The sequence below is a fragment of the Gekko japonicus genome, unplaced genomic scaffold, assembly GCF_001447785.1.
Source record: "Gekko japonicus isolate JY-2015 unplaced genomic scaffold, Gekko_japonicus_V1.1 scaffold391, whole genome shotgun sequence".
Classification (NCBI taxonomy): Eukaryota; Metazoa; Chordata; class Lepidosauria; order Squamata; family Gekkonidae; genus Gekko; species Gekko japonicus.
The window spans coordinates 155,923-175,525 of record NW_015174286.1 but is presented as its reverse complement, the minus strand read 5'-3'; the positions used below and the strand labels follow the sequence as shown (position 1 = coordinate 175,525).

General features: G+C 45.1%; 1 protein-coding gene across 2 annotated transcripts in view; it reads left to right on the top strand.

Moving 5' to 3' along the window:
• The window catches only part of ELOVL5 (ELOVL fatty acid elongase 5), a 103,697-nt gene extending 86,285 nt beyond the window's left edge, over positions 1-17,412 (top strand). For both annotated transcript variants that reach the window (XM_015423979.1, XM_015423980.1), the window contains exons 5-8: positions 6,917-7,088; positions 10,047-10,171; positions 13,149-13,283; positions 14,963-17,412. In XM_015423979.1, the coding sequence (XP_015279465.1) occupies positions 6,917-7,088; positions 10,047-10,171; positions 13,149-13,283; positions 14,963-15,094 (564 nt within the window). In that variant the 3' untranslated portion in view covers positions 15,095-17,412. The remainder of the gene's footprint in view (positions 1-6,916; positions 7,089-10,046; positions 10,172-13,148; positions 13,284-14,962) is intronic.
• The last annotated feature ends 2,191 nt before the right edge of the window (positions 17,413-19,603 follow it).

Here is a 19,603-nt window from a genome sequence, read left to right as displayed (position 1 = left end):
CCGTTGCCGGAGAGCTGGGGCGCGAAGCGGCACGGTTCCCGGAGGTCTCGGCGTCGGGGCTCGGTGCGGTGCTCGTTTTGGCGTCCGGGTCTTTGTTCATGGAGTCGTGGATCCCATCCTCGTCGCCAGTGAAAAGTATGCAGACGGAGAGTGATTTCAGCTAAGCATACCTTTATTTAGTTCAGGACAAAGACAACTAACCGGCTCGCAGGCCGGCTTATATTCCCTCTGAGAAACCCACCACCAACACACACCCCCACTCCCGATAGGCTATTTACAGTAACCAAGAGACCTATTGGCCTCTTGGCCAGGACCTAGCCCTTTCATTGGGCCTGGCTAGGATCCTATTTGCCCATTGTCTTTAGGTCTGAAGCTTTGGGTATTTGTGCCTGGACAAGTCCAGGCATGTCCGGCCCTGTCAGGGCCTGATACACTACAAAAGCAGAATAGTTTGTGCATTGCAGCAGTCTCCATATATAAAGTACAGTGTTTGCCAATTATGTATACAGACCCAAACAGTGATCAAAGACATATAAGAAGTGCAATCCACCTTGTGAACATCTTCAGCTGATCTTTCTGGGACTCCTAGCTTAGAAGCATTTTAGGGTTGTGGAAGCCACATCTGCTTTGAATGTGTCTGATTCCTGGATAGGGAAACCATCATTTAGTTATCTGCTTTGGGATGGAGGAGCTTTTCTCCAATCTAAGGTGTCCTCCTTCAGAGCTAGGGGCTGTTTTGTTGGAGGAAGGATCTTTAGGCTGGAGGAAAGCATTCACACATTGCTTAAGTGGAACACATGCTATGGAGTCTGGAGAAGGATACTGTCTGAAATAAAATGCACTTTGGCAGGTTAAATAAGAGCCTCTAATTTAGGATTGCCAGTCCTAGCCTAGCAACCAGTAGGAGACCAAGTGGGGGCAGAGATGTGGGGTAGATGGCCAGCAGCAGTGGTGTGAAGTCACTTGGGAAAACTCAGAAGTGAGGTTTCCCCAGAAGTGATGCCTTGCCTCTCTTGGAATCATAGAAGAAGAAGAAGAGAAGAGATTGGATTTATACCCCGCCCTTCACTACCCAAAGGTGTCTCAGAGGGGCTTACAAACTCCTTTCCCTTCCCCTCCCCACAACAGACACCCTGTGAGGTAGGTGGGGCTGAGAGAGCTCTTGACAGAGACAGCTCTTTTTCAAGAACAGCTCATTATCAGAACTCTGGCTTGCCCAAGGTCATCCAGCCAGGTGCAAGTGGAGGAGTGGGGAATTAAACCCGGTTCTCCCAGATTAGAGTTCACGCACTTAGCCACGCTCTTAACCACTACACCAAACTGGCTCTCATAGAGTTTCCAGAGGTTCCTAGAGAGGACTGACATCACTTTTGTTTTCCCCTAGAAATGATGTTCCATTGTCACCGACAATGAATTTAAAAAAAGTTCTTCTGCTGGCTACTAGAGTGCCAGTGGGCAAGGCCTTCTGCCCCCAGTGGCCACATAGCAACTCTAATTCAATGGGTGACTTTGCCTTCCCTGTTTCAATGGTGCATGGCCATTGCTTCAGAAAACCTTGCTGGAAGTGGGCAGGGCCTGCCCCCAGAAGAGCCATGCTTGCTCATGTACACGTCAGAGGTTATTTAGGAGGAGGGAGCTGCCCCCTTTCTTCCGTTTGGCAGCTACCTTTCCTCTAGCATTAAAGGCTGCTACTCAGTGCTAGTGGAGAAAGGAAGAGGAGGGGATGTCCCCCATTTTTCTATCTTATGCATTGAAGAGCACAATTCTGAGAAAAGGTTATCTGCTAAGATGAATCAGTGTTAACTGTCCATTATGACAACCGCAGTTTTTAAAATTAATTCTTGTTCACAATATATGTGGGAAAACAGAAACCATTAACGGGAAGTTTTAAAATTAACTGAAGAAGATCATTTTTCGAAAAGAGTAGTAGTACCTGGAAGCTCATTTTATGCAACTGTGTGTATTTATTTATTTATTTATTTATTTATTCGCTTTGCTATCCCGCCCTAACCCCTAAGGGTCTCTGGGCGGCTTACAGAGGGTGCTAATCGCATTTACAGAATCTAACCTAGGGCCACAGACATACAGGGGTGGTGACTACCCTACCAGGCACCCTTTTTGCGGCGGATATTCGGTTGTTGTTCTTGCGGGTGGTAGTCGGCGGTGTCCTTTTGGTGCTGGTCTTTGGAGTTCCCTTCTTCCGGCTATAGCGATTCAATTTCCGGGCCAGGATCACTCGCACTTCCACGCATGCTCCGCTGCGGCCTCTGTCCCAATGAGGCTCTGGCCTGCTGCGTTGCTCCGCCTCTGCGCCAGTTGGTCCGGCCTCCTTCGCTTGCTCGCTCGCTCCTTGCCTTGCCTTGCCAGCCACCATTTTTCTCCGCAGCCGCTGTCGCCACTGCTTCGCTTCGCCGCTCACCCCCCCACTCCGGGTTCCACTGATGCTCCTTGCACCTGGGATCTGGGAAAGTTAATGTTTCTAAGCTCCACTGCACGTATGGGTCGTGCACTACCAGCCACGGGCTACCTAACCATGGGGAACTTCGCAGTGGGGTATACTATGAAGGACTTCTGCTCCCAGTGCCCCGAAACTCTCACAGGTAGCTTTACAGTGCGGTACTGGCACAAATGCGTGGTAGTGCCATCCATTTGGGTAAATACCACTGGTTCCTTCAGTTTTATCACCCCCGCCCCCAGTCCTGTAACTAATGCTGGGCTTAATAAGTCTCTGGTGCATCCCTAGTCTATAAGGGCTCTGACCCATAGCTGGGTCCTTGCCTCGGGGTTCAAAATAGTGACAGCCACAAAAAAGAGGGAGGAATAGGATCTCATCGATTCTCGCGCTGGTGACTATAGACCTGCTGGCTGGCGCCCTTCATAGCAGGTCCCAGCCTTTTCCCTGCACCTGAGGCTCCTGAGCCTCACTGGAGGATGTTCCTCCCAATGTAGTGTATTCTGCTGTTTGCAAAGCTTTGGGTGACTTGGGCCTCTTCCCTGCTGGTTTCACTTTCTTGTTACGGTGCTCTTCATGGCGCTCCCTTTCTTCGCGTCGATCCAGGTCCAGGTGCAATCCACGGCGAAATGCCTGGCCTTCCTGCAGCGGAGGCACAATCCCTTCTTCAAGTGCTGCTCCCGATCCCCTCCAGGTAGTGGTCCTCTACCCTGAGTCATCCTTGGCCCGCTGCCGCCGCAGAAAGGCATCTTATGTTGGTACAGCTTCACCAGGTTATGCTGGTTTTCCACCTCACGGGCTACCTGGATCCAACCTGCCAGGGTTATGGTGTTGTCTTGAGCCAGTGCCTTCTCCAAGATGAGGGTGTTCAAGCCAGCCCGGGAAAACTTGATCAGGACCTCTTCTGGCCACCCTTGAAGTTTGGCCACTGTGGCTTTGAACTCGTCTGAGTACTCCTGTACTGAGCGAGTTCCCTGGCGTATGCCGCGCAGATGAGTGCGGGCTTTCTCCGGCTCTAGCGGATCTTCTAATTGGTGTCTCAGGGCTTCCATGAAGGCGTTGACATCCCGTAGCTCCAGGGCCACAACATTGTAAAACCCCACGAACCAGTCAGCTGCCCGCTCCCTTTACCAGGTACTGGAACCCTTCCTTTAGCTCCTTGATGTCAGATCAGAGGCTGGCTTGGCCTCGCTTAGTTGCCGGCTCTTCCTCCCACTCCTCTCTCATCTTGCCCAGGTCCGGGTCATCATGAAAGGTGCGGGAAACACAGTGCCTCTCTTGGTCAACCTTTCCACAGGCACCTTGGAATCCCAGGGTGCTCGCCAGCCAAGTGGAATCGTCCCAACGATTGGGGCTGTCTTGTCTTTTAGGAGGGTTGAAGATGACATGCTTCTTAGACCTGGCGCCTGTAGCTTTCCTGTCTCTCTTCTTATTGGGATCGGGTGTTGGGTGCTCGAGTTCAGACCCGCTCGCCCCGCCCTCCATTGCTGTTCCCCATGCCTTCAAAGGTTGAGGCCCGGGGGAAGAAAAATGAAGGAGTCCTAACAATCTGTCAGGTCCCTACCTAAATGCTCTCCACACACACTATTGGCAGTGAAATGCTTTATTGAAGATATGCTTGCTGTAAGTACAAGAACTTTTGTTAGGACTGAAGAAAACTGTGAGAACTTACAGGTTATAGGTAAAAGCATAAAATTCCACACTCTCATACGTCACACCTAACCCCCCAGCGTTACTATGGCAATACAGACAGATATATGGTGCCGTATCTAACCTAGCTTAGGCACAGAAAGTTTCCAAGGTCAATCACACGAGAACCAACTCTTGGGGCACAAGAGTAAGGAATTATTATGGCTACTACCCCCATGCACTCTCACAACACCCCCCCCCCAGGAATTCAACATGACAAGCGAAGGGAAAGGAAAGCAGAACTTAAGGAAATGAAAGTTAGGCCTGAGCTTGACATAGAGCATGCTTTTGCATGTGTAAATGAACATGAGCACAAATTGAGTGAAGGGGAGACTCCCAGCGTAGACATGGGCTGTGATCACACGAGCAGTTTGGCCCGACACGGCCACTCCTCCCCTCTGGATCAAATGGGCGCAGTCAGACAGCCACATCTGTCAGGCATTCCCCAGCCATGCTTATCCCATCATAGGACAACTTGAAGCCGGGTTAAAAAGGCACCACATCACAAGTGGTGCTTTTGGTTCCCCACACAGTCATTGCACATGGCCAGGTGTCTGAACGTGGGGGAGCGCACAGAACGGATTTGGCAGTCTGAGCCTGCAGATCTGTTCTGCCACTAGGGCGGGTTTTAAAAAAAATGCCTATATGCATGCATTTTGAAACATTTTTGGGCAGCACACATTGTGGCTGAGGCTCTGAAATAATGTGGGTGCTTGACCACGGGATGTCTGCGTGGATAATCCACAGCAGGGTGTGCTATGTGGCTGGTATGCCCCACAACACTTTAAACTGGTTCAGTTAGAGGCGGCACCATATTGCGCCAAGCTGCCAGTGTGACCACAGCCATGGTCAAAGCAATACTATCTGGATATCCCAGAAAAAGATCCTTCACATGTCAGTATCCACTTTCAACAGTCAAACTCTGTTATAAATGGCATTCTGAATTCTTCCAAGCCGTCAAAAACTCTAAAACATGAAATTATTTTACATTTGTTTCCAGTTGGCACATTAACACTTGAAAGTTATGTAAGTGACAGAACTGGTATTGTAACCACTTGATCTCCTCATTTTCAGTCCTTTTGTTTCTTAGTCCTAAACCGGATGCGGCCAAACTGTGGCTCGGGAGCCACGTGTGGCTCTTTCACACATATTGTGCGGCTCCCAGCAGGGAAGGGAAGGCATACTTTTTCTCCCTCCCTCCCATCTATTTGCTTTCTTTGTTTCTCTCTCTCTCTTTCCACCTCTTTCATTCTTTCTTTCCACCACTTTCTCTCTTTTTCTCTCTCTCTTAGACAAATAAATATCATTAGCAAATAAATAAATATAATTGAATAGATACATATCATTATCAATATCTGTTTTTACCCCTTTTATTTTTGGCAGACTCATTTAATGTTAATAAAAAGCAAATTTGCATATTTTAAAATAAAAACATGGTTTATTTGTTCGTGTCTTGAGGCTCTCAAACATCTGACATTTATTCTTTATGGCTCTTCAGTTGAGCAAGTTTGGTCACCCCTGTCCTAAACCCTTCCACCAAAATGTGCACTAACATTTGCAAGTGACAGTTTGAATGGGAAGAACATTAATAACTCGTGACAAAGAACTGAGCCACTGATATCTGTCTGGAGGATAGTGTGAAACAGACCCGCAGTGTACAACTCATTATGTAATACAATAAAATTAGATCACGAGGTAGTAGCATTCTAAGCCTGAAAGGAGAAAAATGAACAAGTAGTGAGTGAGACTGCAGAGAAAATGAGTGCTTTATTGAACCCTCCAACAGAGAGATGCTTTTTTAGGTTATTGGTGAGACATCCCAGAAAAAAAGTAACGTGTAGGAACACCTGTGCTCTTTATGTAGTGCCCTCTCCTTTGAGACTTTGTTGATGCACTTGGTGTTCTTCTCTGCTGTGGATTAGGGTTTGGGGGGGGGGGATGTTTTAGTTGTCAAAAAGACAACATAGTTGTGAGGACAGAATCAAGACAAATCCTGTAAAGCACATTGCCTTAATTGGTTTTGGCCGCACAGTTTCCAGTTAGGGTTCTTTAGCTGAAAAAAACATTGTCCATCCGTTTAAGAGCTCAAAAGCTACAAAAGAGAGTATCTGCTGGGCCTTCTCTGTCTCCCCCCCCCCACCTCATTCACACCTACCTTTGTCTCTCCTGTTTAACAAACAGCATGCTCTCCTTAGTGCAGCAGGCAACAAAAACCCGTGCATGAAGGGGACCCTGTGAGCAGGAGCTGCCAGTGCTGTAGGCTTTCCCACTGTCCTTGTCTTAAAATGACAATGCTGTGACTAGGCAAACTCAATTTCATTTCAGAAATTTGGCTGGCCGTTATTGTGTGCCATTAGCCAAAGTTAGCATAGTCTTCCATTGTGCTGCTGACTGGGATCAGAGGCTTCTGAGGTCCACATCTTTAATAACTTTCCTGAGTAGTGACAAAGCACGTCAGCATCAGACTGTGGCAGATATTATGGTACAATGGTAGTTAATTGCTGAAATCCAGGGGGGGGGTCTTTGAGTTGCTATTTTGCATTCCAACGCAGGAGCAGGATGATAGAAACCAAGCCGGGTGCAACAGGGAAAGGATATGTACACAGAGGTCACAGAAAACAGAATGGCAGCTTGCTGACAATTTTGCCTTGAATTCTTATTTACACCCTGATCCATGTATGGCATATGTAGGCTTAATTGGGTTGGGGGTTTTTTTAATGAGCTGTGGAAATGAAACAGAGTGACCATCTGAAATATTTTCCCTCCTTTCATCAGATCATACGTGTCCTCTGGTGGTACTACTTCTCAAAGCTCATTGAATTCATGGATACCTTCTTCTTTATTTTGCGGAAAAATAACCACCAGATCACTGTTCTCCACGTCTACCACCATGCAACGATGCTGAACATCTGGTGGTTTGTTATGAATTGGGTGCCTTGTGGCCATTGTAAGTATCATTGTACCCCAGGGCGGAGTCCTGTGTGCGTATGACTGAGCATGTGTGTCTAGCCCACTTCCAAGGACGATGTTATCTTTTTTAAAAAGTCTTTTCACGTGGTTTTGTTAGAGGTTTATGGTGTTACAGACACACATTCCTTGTTCCTCAACCACACATGCACACATACACGTCTTGAGGCCCCAGCTACATTAGGGCTGCCAAGTGGGGGCGGGGGGGGCGGGTAAACCCCCGCTTTGGAGGCCCGATTTCCGCCGCCGCGGAATCGGGCCCCAGGGGGAACCCCACCCCGGTGTGCGCGTCACCAGGAAGTGACGTGGGCATGCTGGGGGCGGAGCCACGGCCATAGAAGGGAAAACTATGGTTTTCCCTTGTGTGGCCCTGCCCCCAGCGTGCCTGGCGTCCTACCGTCACTTCTGGGTGACGTGCGTGCGGCGCATGCGCGCTTTGCGTGCGCACACACACACAAGACGCCGGCCGGGAGCCTCCCCGCTCCCGGCGAAGATACACTTGGCAACCCTAAGCTACATACACTAAGGTTACTAGATGTAAGATTCGTTTTAACTTGGGGATAAACATCACTAGCTGCTACCACCAGAAACAAGTCTTACTGGATCTGATGAGTATTCAACCACTGCAAATATTTATCTCTCCTTTTTTCCTGGTCAGCCCCTGAATTTCCAATATAAAGGGGAGAGTGTGTGTGTGTGTGTGTTTGTGCGCAAGCACATGCCTGCATGAATCAAGAGGCTGGACTTCTCCCCTCCTCCCCCCCTTTTCCCCTTTGTCTGTGCTGTCCATTTCAGCATCTCTTTGTTTAAAAGCACAGGAGGTTCGTGACAGCTGTCACCTCGTGAGTAGGCTCCACAAGCATTCTCTTCCAAGAAACCAGGGTGCATTTTTTTAAAAGTTCGCTATCTAAGAATGTATTCTAGAAAATGCAGGTATTTGAGCAAAATCTGTAGACAGATAAAGTAAAAGTGAACACTAGTAAAATGAAAATGCCATTGGAACCTCGATCTACTCACAGTGTCTAAGCATCCCTCCCCTCTTCAGAAATGGGCCAGACTCTGCATCTTGTCAAGAAGTTTGCTAAAGTTTGCCCAACGACTTGCTGGAGATTTGACCAAGAGTTATATAACCTGGGCTTTTGCTCTGGTGTGGGAGTTCCCTTTCTCATCCAAGCAGAACTTAGTGTACAAATTCAAAAATTTCCTCCAAAACAGCTTTTGTCCCAGTCAGTACAAAAATATAGACTAAAAGTTGATTGCACTCCTCTCCAAAATGAGGGTCACAGGCAAACTGGACGCAAAGAGGCGAAGAACAGGGACAACATGGTTGATTCTGCTTCTCTCCCCAGATCAGTCTGTGTAAAACTATCAATTCCTTTCCGGGAATATAGCTTGGGAGTTATGACCCGCTGCAAACACATAAGCCAGTGTTGTTAATCCATCCATAACATACAGTAGCACCTTCCTGAAATCTGTGTCACATCTGCTTTCATCCTTGGAAGCTTTTTTCTAAGGAGAACTCAGACTTGGAGAACTGGTTGTGTATAATCAGGGCTATTTTTGGGCAGGAACGCACAGGAACGGAATTCCGGCTGGCTCCCAAGTTGGCCACGCCCAGCAGGAACTCATTAGCATATTAGGCCACACCCAATAGCAGAAACTTATTAGGATTGGCTACATTAGGGGTGTGTGGCCTAACATGCAAAGGAGTTCCTGCTACAAAAAAAGCCCTGGGTTTTGAAAACAAACAACGTAAACAGAATAAGAAGCAAAAGGTGGATGTGGCTGGATGACCATACTTCTGGTAACATGGGAGTGCGGCCTAATGTGTGAATGAGCTGTGCCGTCAGGGGTATGGCCTAATATGCTAATGAGTTTCTGCTGTTGGGTGTGGCCTATTATGCTAATGAGTTCCTGCTGGGCTTTTTCTACAAAAAGAGCCCTGTAATATAATTTTTCCTTGTGTCTATCAAGTTTCTGCTCAGTAAAGATGCCCATTCCTTGAATTTGTCTCATTCTACAGGTATTGCGGGGAGGGCGGAGTATAAATTGAATAAAATAAATAAATAAAATACATTTGCCTTCTCATCATAGCTTTAAATTTAGTTTGTTATGGTTTGTCCCTGCCTCTTTACTTCCATCACAGGACTTGAGGTGGGTCTTGTAAAGTCCCCTGGAAGTTTCTCTTCCAGGAACTGCTCAGACTTGACCTGGGTTGGCTTTAGCTGTAATCATATGACCTTCCACCCATATCCTGGAACTGATCATGGCATCAGACTCCCCAAAGAGCCAATCTGTGGGCTGATTCTGATAGTCAACTTTGCATACAGGCTGCCAGACAGCTCTTGTACACAAAGTAATTCCACATGGGAAGAAGAATGTGTTAGTTCATCCTACATAAGGTAAAGGTAAAGGTTTCCCTTGGTCGAAAGCCAGTCGAATCCGGCTCTAGGGATGCGGTGCTCATCTCCATTTCCAAGCTGAAGAGCCAGCACTGTCCAAAGACGTTTCCGTGGTCATGTGACCGGCATGACTAGACACCGATGTGCACGGAACTCTGTTACCTTCCCACTGAAGTGATACCTATTTATCTACTTCCATTCACGCTATACAGTGTGGGTGGTGTGCACACTTCCATGTACATTGTGTCTTGGGCTGAATATATGTTTGCTGCATCTGCCTGTATCTGAATGAGAGTGCTCAGAGGAGCTTAGGGATCCATACCAATCTACAGCACTCTCTTTAAGGTACAATAGAGTGTGGGAAACACTCTGCAGTTATAAACAGTTAAGCTCAGTGTACATGGCAGATGTGGTCTCAGACAGCTATTGAGTGGCTTAAGCTGTTTGTGTGTTGTGTTCATTTTGGTTCTAAAAGATAACTTTTTGTATATTGCTTCGTAGGATATTAAAACGACCTCTCCCTTTATCATTTCCAGCCTACTTTGGTGCTACTCTTAACAGCTTCATTCATGTTCTCATGTATTCCTACTATGGGTTATCTGCTGTTCCATCCATGCGTCCCTATCTCTGGTGGAAGAAGTATATCACTCAGGGACAGCTGGTGAGTCTTTCTCTGGTACTCATAATGACTTTCTGAACGGCAGCCTGTAATGGGCATCTGGGCAAGTATCCGGTGCTCTTCTGGGAACAGCTCTGAACATGCTGACTAATGCATGATCTGCATTTTAGTCTGCCGTGATAATGAGAAGCTTTACACCAGGCAAGAGCATTCTGTGCTGCATCCCCACTCTCTGGCTCTGCATTGGAGTCCCTTGTGTTCGCTTAGCTCTGCAGCCTGCCGGGCCCTCTTTGTTCATTCTACATCCCACCCACTGAAATGAATGGGGAAGCCTATAAAATGACTGAAGGGTTTCATTTGCACCCTGCAGTACATACAAGGCTCTGAATGGAGGATCCCTGTCCCAGCGTCCATAAAAATGAGACCAGCTGAAGCATGACTTTCTTGTTTCCCCACTTTTATTTCTCAGATTTGTTTCAGCTCTATGAAGTGGGAATGGATGCATTTCTCAGAGGGCTGATTTGTTGATGCAGACTGGCTAGGTTCATGACTCTATGTAAGCAGTAATCATATTTGGTCAAACTGATGTAGGTAGACCCTGTTACACATTGGGAAAGACTTCACCGTTGGTGGTGGTGGTTCTTTTCCAACTTTGGAAGCTTTAGAATAGACTGACCAATCCATAGGCTGGATCCGTGCCTCTGTCAGAGCACTGAAATACAGCTTCTCTCATCAGTGTTGGGGTCACAGGGATTTTAGGTGGACAGAGCCAGCATGGTGGGATCTGAAGAGGAGAGGCCTTTTGGTTTCAGCCCATGTGTGTGTGTGGGCTTCCCAAATAGACCTGTCATATTTATACCTGAGCTACTGCTTAGGAAGAGATTTGAAGATGGGGTCACAGGGATTTTAGGTGGACAGAGCCAGCATGGTGGGATCTGAAGAGGAGAGGCCTTTTGGTTTCAGCCCATGTGTGTGTGTGGGCTTCCCAAATAGACCTGTCATATTTATACCTGAGCTACTGCTTAGGAAGAGATTTGAAGATACTCTGGTGTTTTTTTTTAAATTATTTTTATTATTATTACTAGGAATCAGGCCCGTTGTAGGAATGAAGACAACGGGCGCTAGTCCGGCCTCCCGGCCGCAGGCCCCCAGCCCCCTTCCCCCCCGGTCGCCTGAGTCCAAGGCTGTCGGAATGGGCCCCTGCCGCACGGTCGAGGCACTGGTGGGTCAAGCTGGCCAGCCTGTTGGGCCCACCTCGCACGCTCGAGGCATCGTCATCGACCAGGGCTCACCCTCTCCAGGCTCCATCTCTCAAATCTCCAGGAATTCCCCACCTGGAGTTGGCAACCCTATCTCCTTCCCAGCCAAGCATCAACCTGCCTTCACTTCCCCCTCAGAATATTACTGCTCGCCCGAATATACCTATAAATTTTCAACAATTCAAACTCATAGTAACTATTTTCTTTACATATTAAAATTGTTTCTTTACTATGGAGCTGTTATAATTATCCAAAGTGTTCAAATTTCATTTAGAGTTTAGGCAAAGTTTACATCCACATCCTGTTACTATAACCTACATTAATCTTAAATCAAAATACCCAAATTTAATTCAATTTTAATCCCTAAATAGTCCAAGTTATACTTTAATACCAGCACAATTCATCTCATTCGTGTCAGGGCTTAAACAAAAATAAACAAAATGATTCAATAAATTAAAAAAAACCCCAAATAATAATTTAGGATATTACCTGCCACTTATATTCAATACACATCATAATCAGCAAGTTAGAGATTTCTATAACCATTCTACACCCATTCCCTTCTCAATTCATATCCATTAAATTCACATTAAATATTGATATATCAGAATCCTTCCTACAAATAACAATAATAATAATAACAGTACTAAAGGGGGGTATAACTTTCAGCCTAATCAAGATCTCTAATACATCTTCAAATTACTTTTAGGGACAATTTATATTATAGAGTTCTCATCATTAGCCATTTCATTCTTCACAACCATTGCTTCAACAAGGAGAAGTATCCTATACACCCACAAAATTCTTGACCCACGTTTATTCCCCCATCTTTCTAGTATCATCTTCTTTTTCCGGATCTCTTTTCTATGCCTACTGTCTTTAAATTCTTGTCTTCTCAGATCCCAATTTTCCCTTTTCTGTTTCCACAAATCGGTTATTTTTCTTTTATGTTTTTTAAAGCTTTTCTCATCCCCTACACACCAGTCTCTGGCTTTGTGCTCTAGCGTCTCTCTCTCTCTGGCCCAAGAGAGCAGGGAAACTTCCATTTATTCCCCAGTCCAGCCAGCCGACTGTGGAGTAGCTGAATTTCTGCTGCCTCCCAGGGTTCCCCCATGTCTGTGGCTTCTGGCCTGGACAGCCTGGTCAGCACAGGCAGCAGGAGCCTTTCCTAACCTCCTGTAGGACAAAGACTGCCTCCACCCTCTATATTGATGCTACCCTTCTCATTGGGACAGTCCCTCTTTTCCCGTTCTTTTTGGCCTTGGGGCAGCTGGGAATTGTAGTCCAGCAGATGCGGAAGCCCCATTCAACCCAATGAGTGATACCCCTGCGGGCCCCTCTCTGGAACTGCAGCTCAATTAAGCCTTATGGGGGAACATTTTAAACAAACAACCACAGACAGCAGCCAGGAAACTGCCATTTCGTTACACCTACCAACAGCCACTGAGGTAAAAGTCACTCCCACACAGGAGGAAAGCAAGAGAAGCATCTTCGTCAAGAGAGAAAGCCATTTGCAAGTAATTCTGACAGGGCAGAGTAGCTGAAGGGGGAGTGGGCGGGGAAGAGCAGCCAACCCAGCCCCTGGCCAATGACACACGAGTACTCTTGAGCGGCGACTGATGGGCCAATCTGTGAGAAAGCATTTTACAGCCAGTGGGAGCGCATGGAATGTTGCCACTTTAAAACAGCATTATTATATAGAGAGATTACTAATATCCTGTTCTTGCTTACTAGTTATCTTTTTTTCTTTTATTGGACAGACTCAATTTGTCCTAACAATCTTCCAGACGAGCTGCGGGGTTGTGTGGCCCTGTGCATTCCCTATGGGATGGCTGTACTTCCAGATAGGCTACATGATCTCCTTAATAATCCTCTTCACCAATTTCTATATTCAGGTAAGCTAAAAGTTAAGGCATTCACCTTCTGCAGTCACTCACATTTTCATGAGATTTAGGAAAAAATCGGAAGAATCCGTTTTTAAGCCTTAACATTTGTCAATAGTTAGATTCTTGGACAGGACATTTTTTGGAAGCTTTACACTGTGTGTTACGCAATTAAGGAAGATGACATGTCTGAATAGCAAGTTACATAATTTCTGTTTACCCAGGTTAACAACCAAGTCGTTTCCATCTTTTTTCTTCTTCTTTTTCTTTTTAGAATAAGCTGTTTTATGATCTGCTCTAAGAATGTTGATTTATGCTGTTTGTATGACTCTGGATTGTTTGCAATGGCTTTGTTTTATTACTAGCCATTCTTACATTTTTTTACTTTGTGTGCCAATTTGGACAAGTCCCTGGAGAAGCAGCACATATATGGTATAAATCCAGGTGGTCAGCCGTGTTGGTCTGAAGCAGTAGAACAAATTTAGAGTCCAGTGGCACCTTTAAGACCAACAAAGGTTTATTCAAGGTATGAGCTTTCTTGTGTATGTGCACTTTTTCAGATGCATTGGAATGGAAGGTAAGGTTCAAACTTATAGACAGGGGCTGAACAGCAAATTAACATGTAACACAATGAACATGTTTTAAGATGTGCAAAAACAAAACTAACAAGCTAAAGTTATAAGGTCAACCGTTGTAAAGCTGTAAATAAATAAATAATAGAAGTCTGCTTTAAGTAAAGTGCAGCGCAATAGTACTAGAACATGAAGAGGGACTCAAGTAAACCTTAGATGTAGTCAGGGACTTGGATCCCTGATAGTCAAGACCCATTAGAATCGTCTGTGATATGCCAGAGAGCAGACACATGCATATACATGCATTCTTGGACTATAATACGTATATAGAAGTAATTGGGTCCTAGCGAAGAGAGTCGGATTCGACTAAATTTCGAGCAAGGGAACCTTTACCTTAACTTATGAGGAAAAGGCCTCTTTCTGCATTCCCAATGGCAGCCACTTTCCCTGGTTAAATGCGAGTGATGGAGCTGACTAGAATCTTAAGCAAGAGTTTCCTCTTTAAAACATTTCATTTTTTAAAATGTTAGTGCATTGTTCAGAGTGGCTTTGACCCATCATGTGGTTCCCTGCCTTTGTAAAGCTCTGCGTGGGCAGATATATGTCTACATAAAATGTTCCAAAAATTCTCCTGGCCTTTGTGTGTGAGATGGGTCATGGAAGCTGACCCTTGTATTATTGAATATATGCCTATGCAGCTACTGCTGCAGGACTGGCGAAGCTATTGGGGGCTACTTTGGGTCTCCACCACCACCGGGTATTGCCACAGAAGAGTGTCATGGTTTGAGTGTTGGACTAGGACCATTCAGTTCACTGGAGGACCTTAGGGGAGTCTCACACACTCAGCCTAATCTACCTCACAGGGTTGTTGTGAGGATAAAATGGAGGAGAAGAGACTGTTTTGAGGTACTCTGAGTCACCACTGAGGAGAAAAGTGGAGTCCAAATGAAGTAAACAAAATCATCATCAATTTTGAGAGCAGTCTGTCTCTAGCCTTAAACCAACTTTGTGTGTGTGTTTTCAGTAATGAAATGAAACACATCGATTAGTTTTGTCCCTTTCTTCTGTTGCTGTGGCAAACACTAACTGCTGAGCGCTGTTTGGGGTTTTTTTTTCCAGACTTACAACAAAAAGGCAGCTTCCAGAAGGAAAGAGTATCAGAATGGCTCCATGGCTGCTGTGAACGGATACACAAATAGCTTTTCTTCCCTCGAGAACAATGTGAAGCAAAGAAAACAAAGGAAGGATTGAAGACCAAACTGAGAAGCCATTTTGATATTCCAGGCAACAACAAGAGACAAAAAAAATCATCTGATTGTAAGCACAATACAAGTTGTGCACTGATAACTCTTGACAGCTACTGTAACTATTCCTGCCTAGAATAGTGGCGATTTATGTAGGACTTAACCAGTGCAAAACATCCTAGAAACTATTGAGTAGGCTAAAGTTGTGGACAACAAGTTTTGGGTGGTCATAGACCCGAGTATAAACTGTGGAAGGGAGTATTATTGTAGTGTGAGTGAGTGTGTGTGTATATATATGTATGTGTGTATATATACATATATATACATACATATACATACATACATACATACATATATATTGACACTGCTGTTGCCTTACTAGTCAATGATAGGTGCTGAATTATGATTCACAGTTTCAGAACACTGTAATCCAAACTCATATTTTTAAACTGTAGATAGTGCATGTGATTGTAATTTGTACAATGAAGTTGTTTAGTTTGTTTATTTTATTTTATTTTCTGTAGTTTGAAGCACACATGCCTTAAATGAAATAAAAGCAGAACCCAAAACTTAATACAGTTTGGAAGGTCATGGAAATGTTTCACTCTGGGAGTGACTTCTCACATGACAGTTTATACTCGGATGCAGATACCCAAGTACAAAATAGATATGTATTGTGTCAGTTACAAAGGGTCCTTGTGTGGGAAAACCTAGATGGCCTTTCCATTCAAAATGCTTGTTAGAAGCACCCAAAAAGACTGGTAACCAGAGTGCAAACATTTCTGCACGTGTCCTTTTGTGGGTGCCACAGTATGCATTTATCCTGTACGTGGAGATCATGAGGCCAAAATACGTCCTAAGAAGCCACCCCAGGTTGCTTGACTCCTTTCTAGAGTCTGTAAGCCATTGCTTGAGTTACTGTACTGTGTACTACACATTGTTTGCTACATGTGATGGTGGAATTGGAAATGGCAGGTTAAGTCAAGGAGAAATACTCCTCCATGCATCCTGTACAGAATGAAAGGGACACGGCCAGAGCACAGCCCTTTATTCTTATCAAGACTTGTGCAAAAGGCCTTGTTGGTCCACGGTTTGTGTCACTCGTAGCTCTCACAAGCCCGAAGAAGTTTAAAAAAAAAATACTAGGCTTTGTTTTGCATAAATAATTGGCACTTAAGCAGTATCTAAAAAAATAATGCTGACTTGCTAAGTATTAGAAAGTATAAGGAGTGGGCAGAACATCTTACAGTTCCTACCCCTTTTAAGATCGGGGCTTAGTGTGGAGATCTTACTCAGCACCTTGAAAACGGCCGAGAAAGGAGGTGGGTTTGGGGATAGGAGCTGTGGCCTCTGCCCCCCCCCCCTCCTTCCCTGGGTTCTTTTAATGAAGGAGCTTGTTGAGAGACGCCCCAGCTGGTTCATCATCTACTTCATGGGTAGCTTTACAGAACAAGAGTGAAGATCCAGGCCACAGCTGGGCAACCCGACTTCCACTGTGCGTGACTTCAGCCACAGAGGCAGTTTCCAGTACTGGAACTGGAGCCATGGAGACACGCGCCTGCTTTCAAAAGCAACTAATTCGTTTTAACCACAACTAAAAAACAACTCCAAGGCAATATGGGGCTTTACCTTTCTTACTTTCTTGGTGTCCCGGTTGCTGTTTGTGTAGCAAATATTGACTTTGAAAAACGTGCCTAACAGCAAAGGGTTTCATTTATTGTTGTTCAGAAAAAGGAAAAAAAATTGAAAACATGTTGGTGATGAGTGTCTGTTTTCTTACTGTATGTTGTATGTATCTCACCTGTACTTCCTTGGCTTGTTCAAAGTTTGTTTAGAAGTGCTTGTTGAAAATTACTGTTTGTTGTGAAATCCCAACCCCCACCCCGTATTTGCAGTGTCAGTTGTAAAAGCAGACATCTGTAACAGATATGCTGTGTTATGTGGTGGAGTTTAGCCTATTAACATGTTCATCAAACTCTGTGGCAAGCTAGTCTATTATTGCTCATAAGCCCCAGTTTATATGTTATGATTTGATATTTATACAATATCAGTTCTACCATAATTTTTGCACAGCTAATGTTAGGGAACTAATAAGTTCTCCGAATTAGTTTCATGGATTTTCTTTTGCTTGTTTTTGAAAAGTGAGACAGCACCGGTTTACATTATTTTTTTAAAAAAACTTTCAAAACTTGTGTGTACGTGTCTTGGTTTCTAGGTACTGATTTGCAAAACGCCTTTACATATTTCATACAGCAGCTTCATTGTTCAAAATATGCTGTCTAAATAAATGTGCTAAAAATAAAAAACACCCTAGCTTGTCTGAAATACCTGCATTATTAATATGTTTTTTTGTTTTTAATCATTAAATCATTCTTGATTACCTGTGTCTGCATTTCCATATTGTGATATTGTGGTAGATTTTCTGGTTTGGCAACTGACACTAAAATGAATATTTATTTAATTATTTAGACAGGCTTTCCCTGTCGATACAGTGCCTATATTTCTGCATGAGATAAATAGGAAAAGTGTCATTGTTGCAGTTCCTGGACGGGGTGTTGTTTTAATTGCTTCCATTTTGCACATTTGATGGGCTGTCATGGTTTTCTGTATGGATCAACATTCTGGCACACCAATGATTTAAACCTGTTCGGGGGGGAAATTAAGACCTTATATGCAAACTTATTCAGGGCTTATTAAACAGCCATTTTCAGAAACAAAAAATGAAGAGCAGTTTTCTTGGAGAGAATAACTTAAAAATAAAATAAAAATAGGAGTAGTAGAATTAGCCAGTCTCCTTCCTTCTGAGTGCTTTTAGCTTCAGGTTGTCCCTGATGGTTTATTATTTCAGTGGCTAATGTGCAAGGAAAACTACCTGAAAGGGGACTTGGAGAGAAATGACTGATGAAGGGTTAAACATTATTTCCCTCTCCCACCAGCTCCCTACTTCAGCTCTCCACATAATCCCCCATCTTGTTTTTTGGTGGTTGCTCTTTTATTTTTTTAAAAATGGCACACTGTGATGACAACCGCTTGTAATATAATTAGCTCTGTAGATTTCCTTCTTCCCAGAAATATTGGAAATGACAGCTGGGGTTAAGAGTTGTGTAACACTCAATAATTCTCAGTACCTTCATCTGATATATATAAAAGCCCCAACACGTTGGCACTTTCCAGCTCTCCCATTGTCTGTGCTGTGTGCTCCATCAGCCATTGGCCCATCAGCTGTCACTCAAGAGTACTCATGTGCCATTGGGTGGGGACTGGTCCACTCCTCTCCCCCACCCACTGCCAGCTTGGCCACTTTCCTGACAGCATAAACTGCCAAAACAGCTGTCTCGCCTGACAAAGATGCTTCTCCTGCTTGGCTTCTCTGACTGGCTACTGAGGTGATCTACCGGCCCTCAAACCATTCTGTTACCTTCCTGCTCTGGGGCTAACTTTCCCCTCAGTGACTGTTGTTAGGCAACCAAGCTTGGTTTTGTCATCAAAAAGGCAAAGATAGGAGGCCCTTTCCAGGCCTTCTTTGGCTTTTGTGGGGAACTCATTGGGGCCAGTCCTGACTTGGGTTGGCAGCTCCAGGTTGGGACATTTCTGGAGATTTTGTGGTGGAGTCTATGGAAGCCAGAGTTTGGGGAGGGGAGAGGCCTCAGCTGAATAGAATGCCATAGAGTCCACCCTCCAAAGCAGTTATTTTCTCCTGGGGAAACATTGCTGCCAATCTCCAGGTGAGGGCTGAAGATCACTCAGAATTAAAACTGCTCTCCAAATGGCAGAGATCAGCTCCTTTGGAGAAAATGGATGCTTTGCAGGGTGGACTCTGTCATACCCTGCTGAGGTTGCTTCCCACCTGCTTGGATCCCCACTGTGGAGAAAGATTACTTTTCGTAGGCAGAGGCTGCGGGGAGTGGGGTGGAAAGTTGAAGTCAGAGGGGCAGATTGATGGTTGGCCAGAAAGGAGATAGGATTGCCACCTCCAGGTTGAGAAATTCCTGGAGTTTTGAGGGGTGGAGCTTGGAGAGGTGAGGTTTGAGGAGGGGTGGGACCTCAGACAGTAGGGGCAGATTGATGGTTGGCCAGAAAGGAGATAGGGTTGCCACCTCCAGGTTGAGAAATTCCTGGAGATTTGAGGGGTGGAGCTTGGAGAGGTGAGGTTTGAGGAGGGGTGGGACCTCAGACAGGTGCAAGGCCATAGTCCATCCTCCAAACTAGCTATTCCCTTGTGGGTGACCATTGTTGCCAATCTCCAGGGGAGGGCTGGAGATCACTCAGAATTACAGCTGCTGTTCAGATGGCAGACATCAGTTCCCCTGGAGAAAACGGTAAGCTCTGTGTCATTATACCCTGCTGAGGTCACCGCAGCAAATGATGCTGGATGCCCAAGGCCAGGGCACCTACCCAGAGCCTCTGTTTAGAGCTCATTGTATTTATTTCCACAATGGGCCTTATTCCTAGTCAAACTATAATTCCCAGAATTCCCTTTGTGGGAATAATTGTAACAAAGTGGCATGAAATCAAT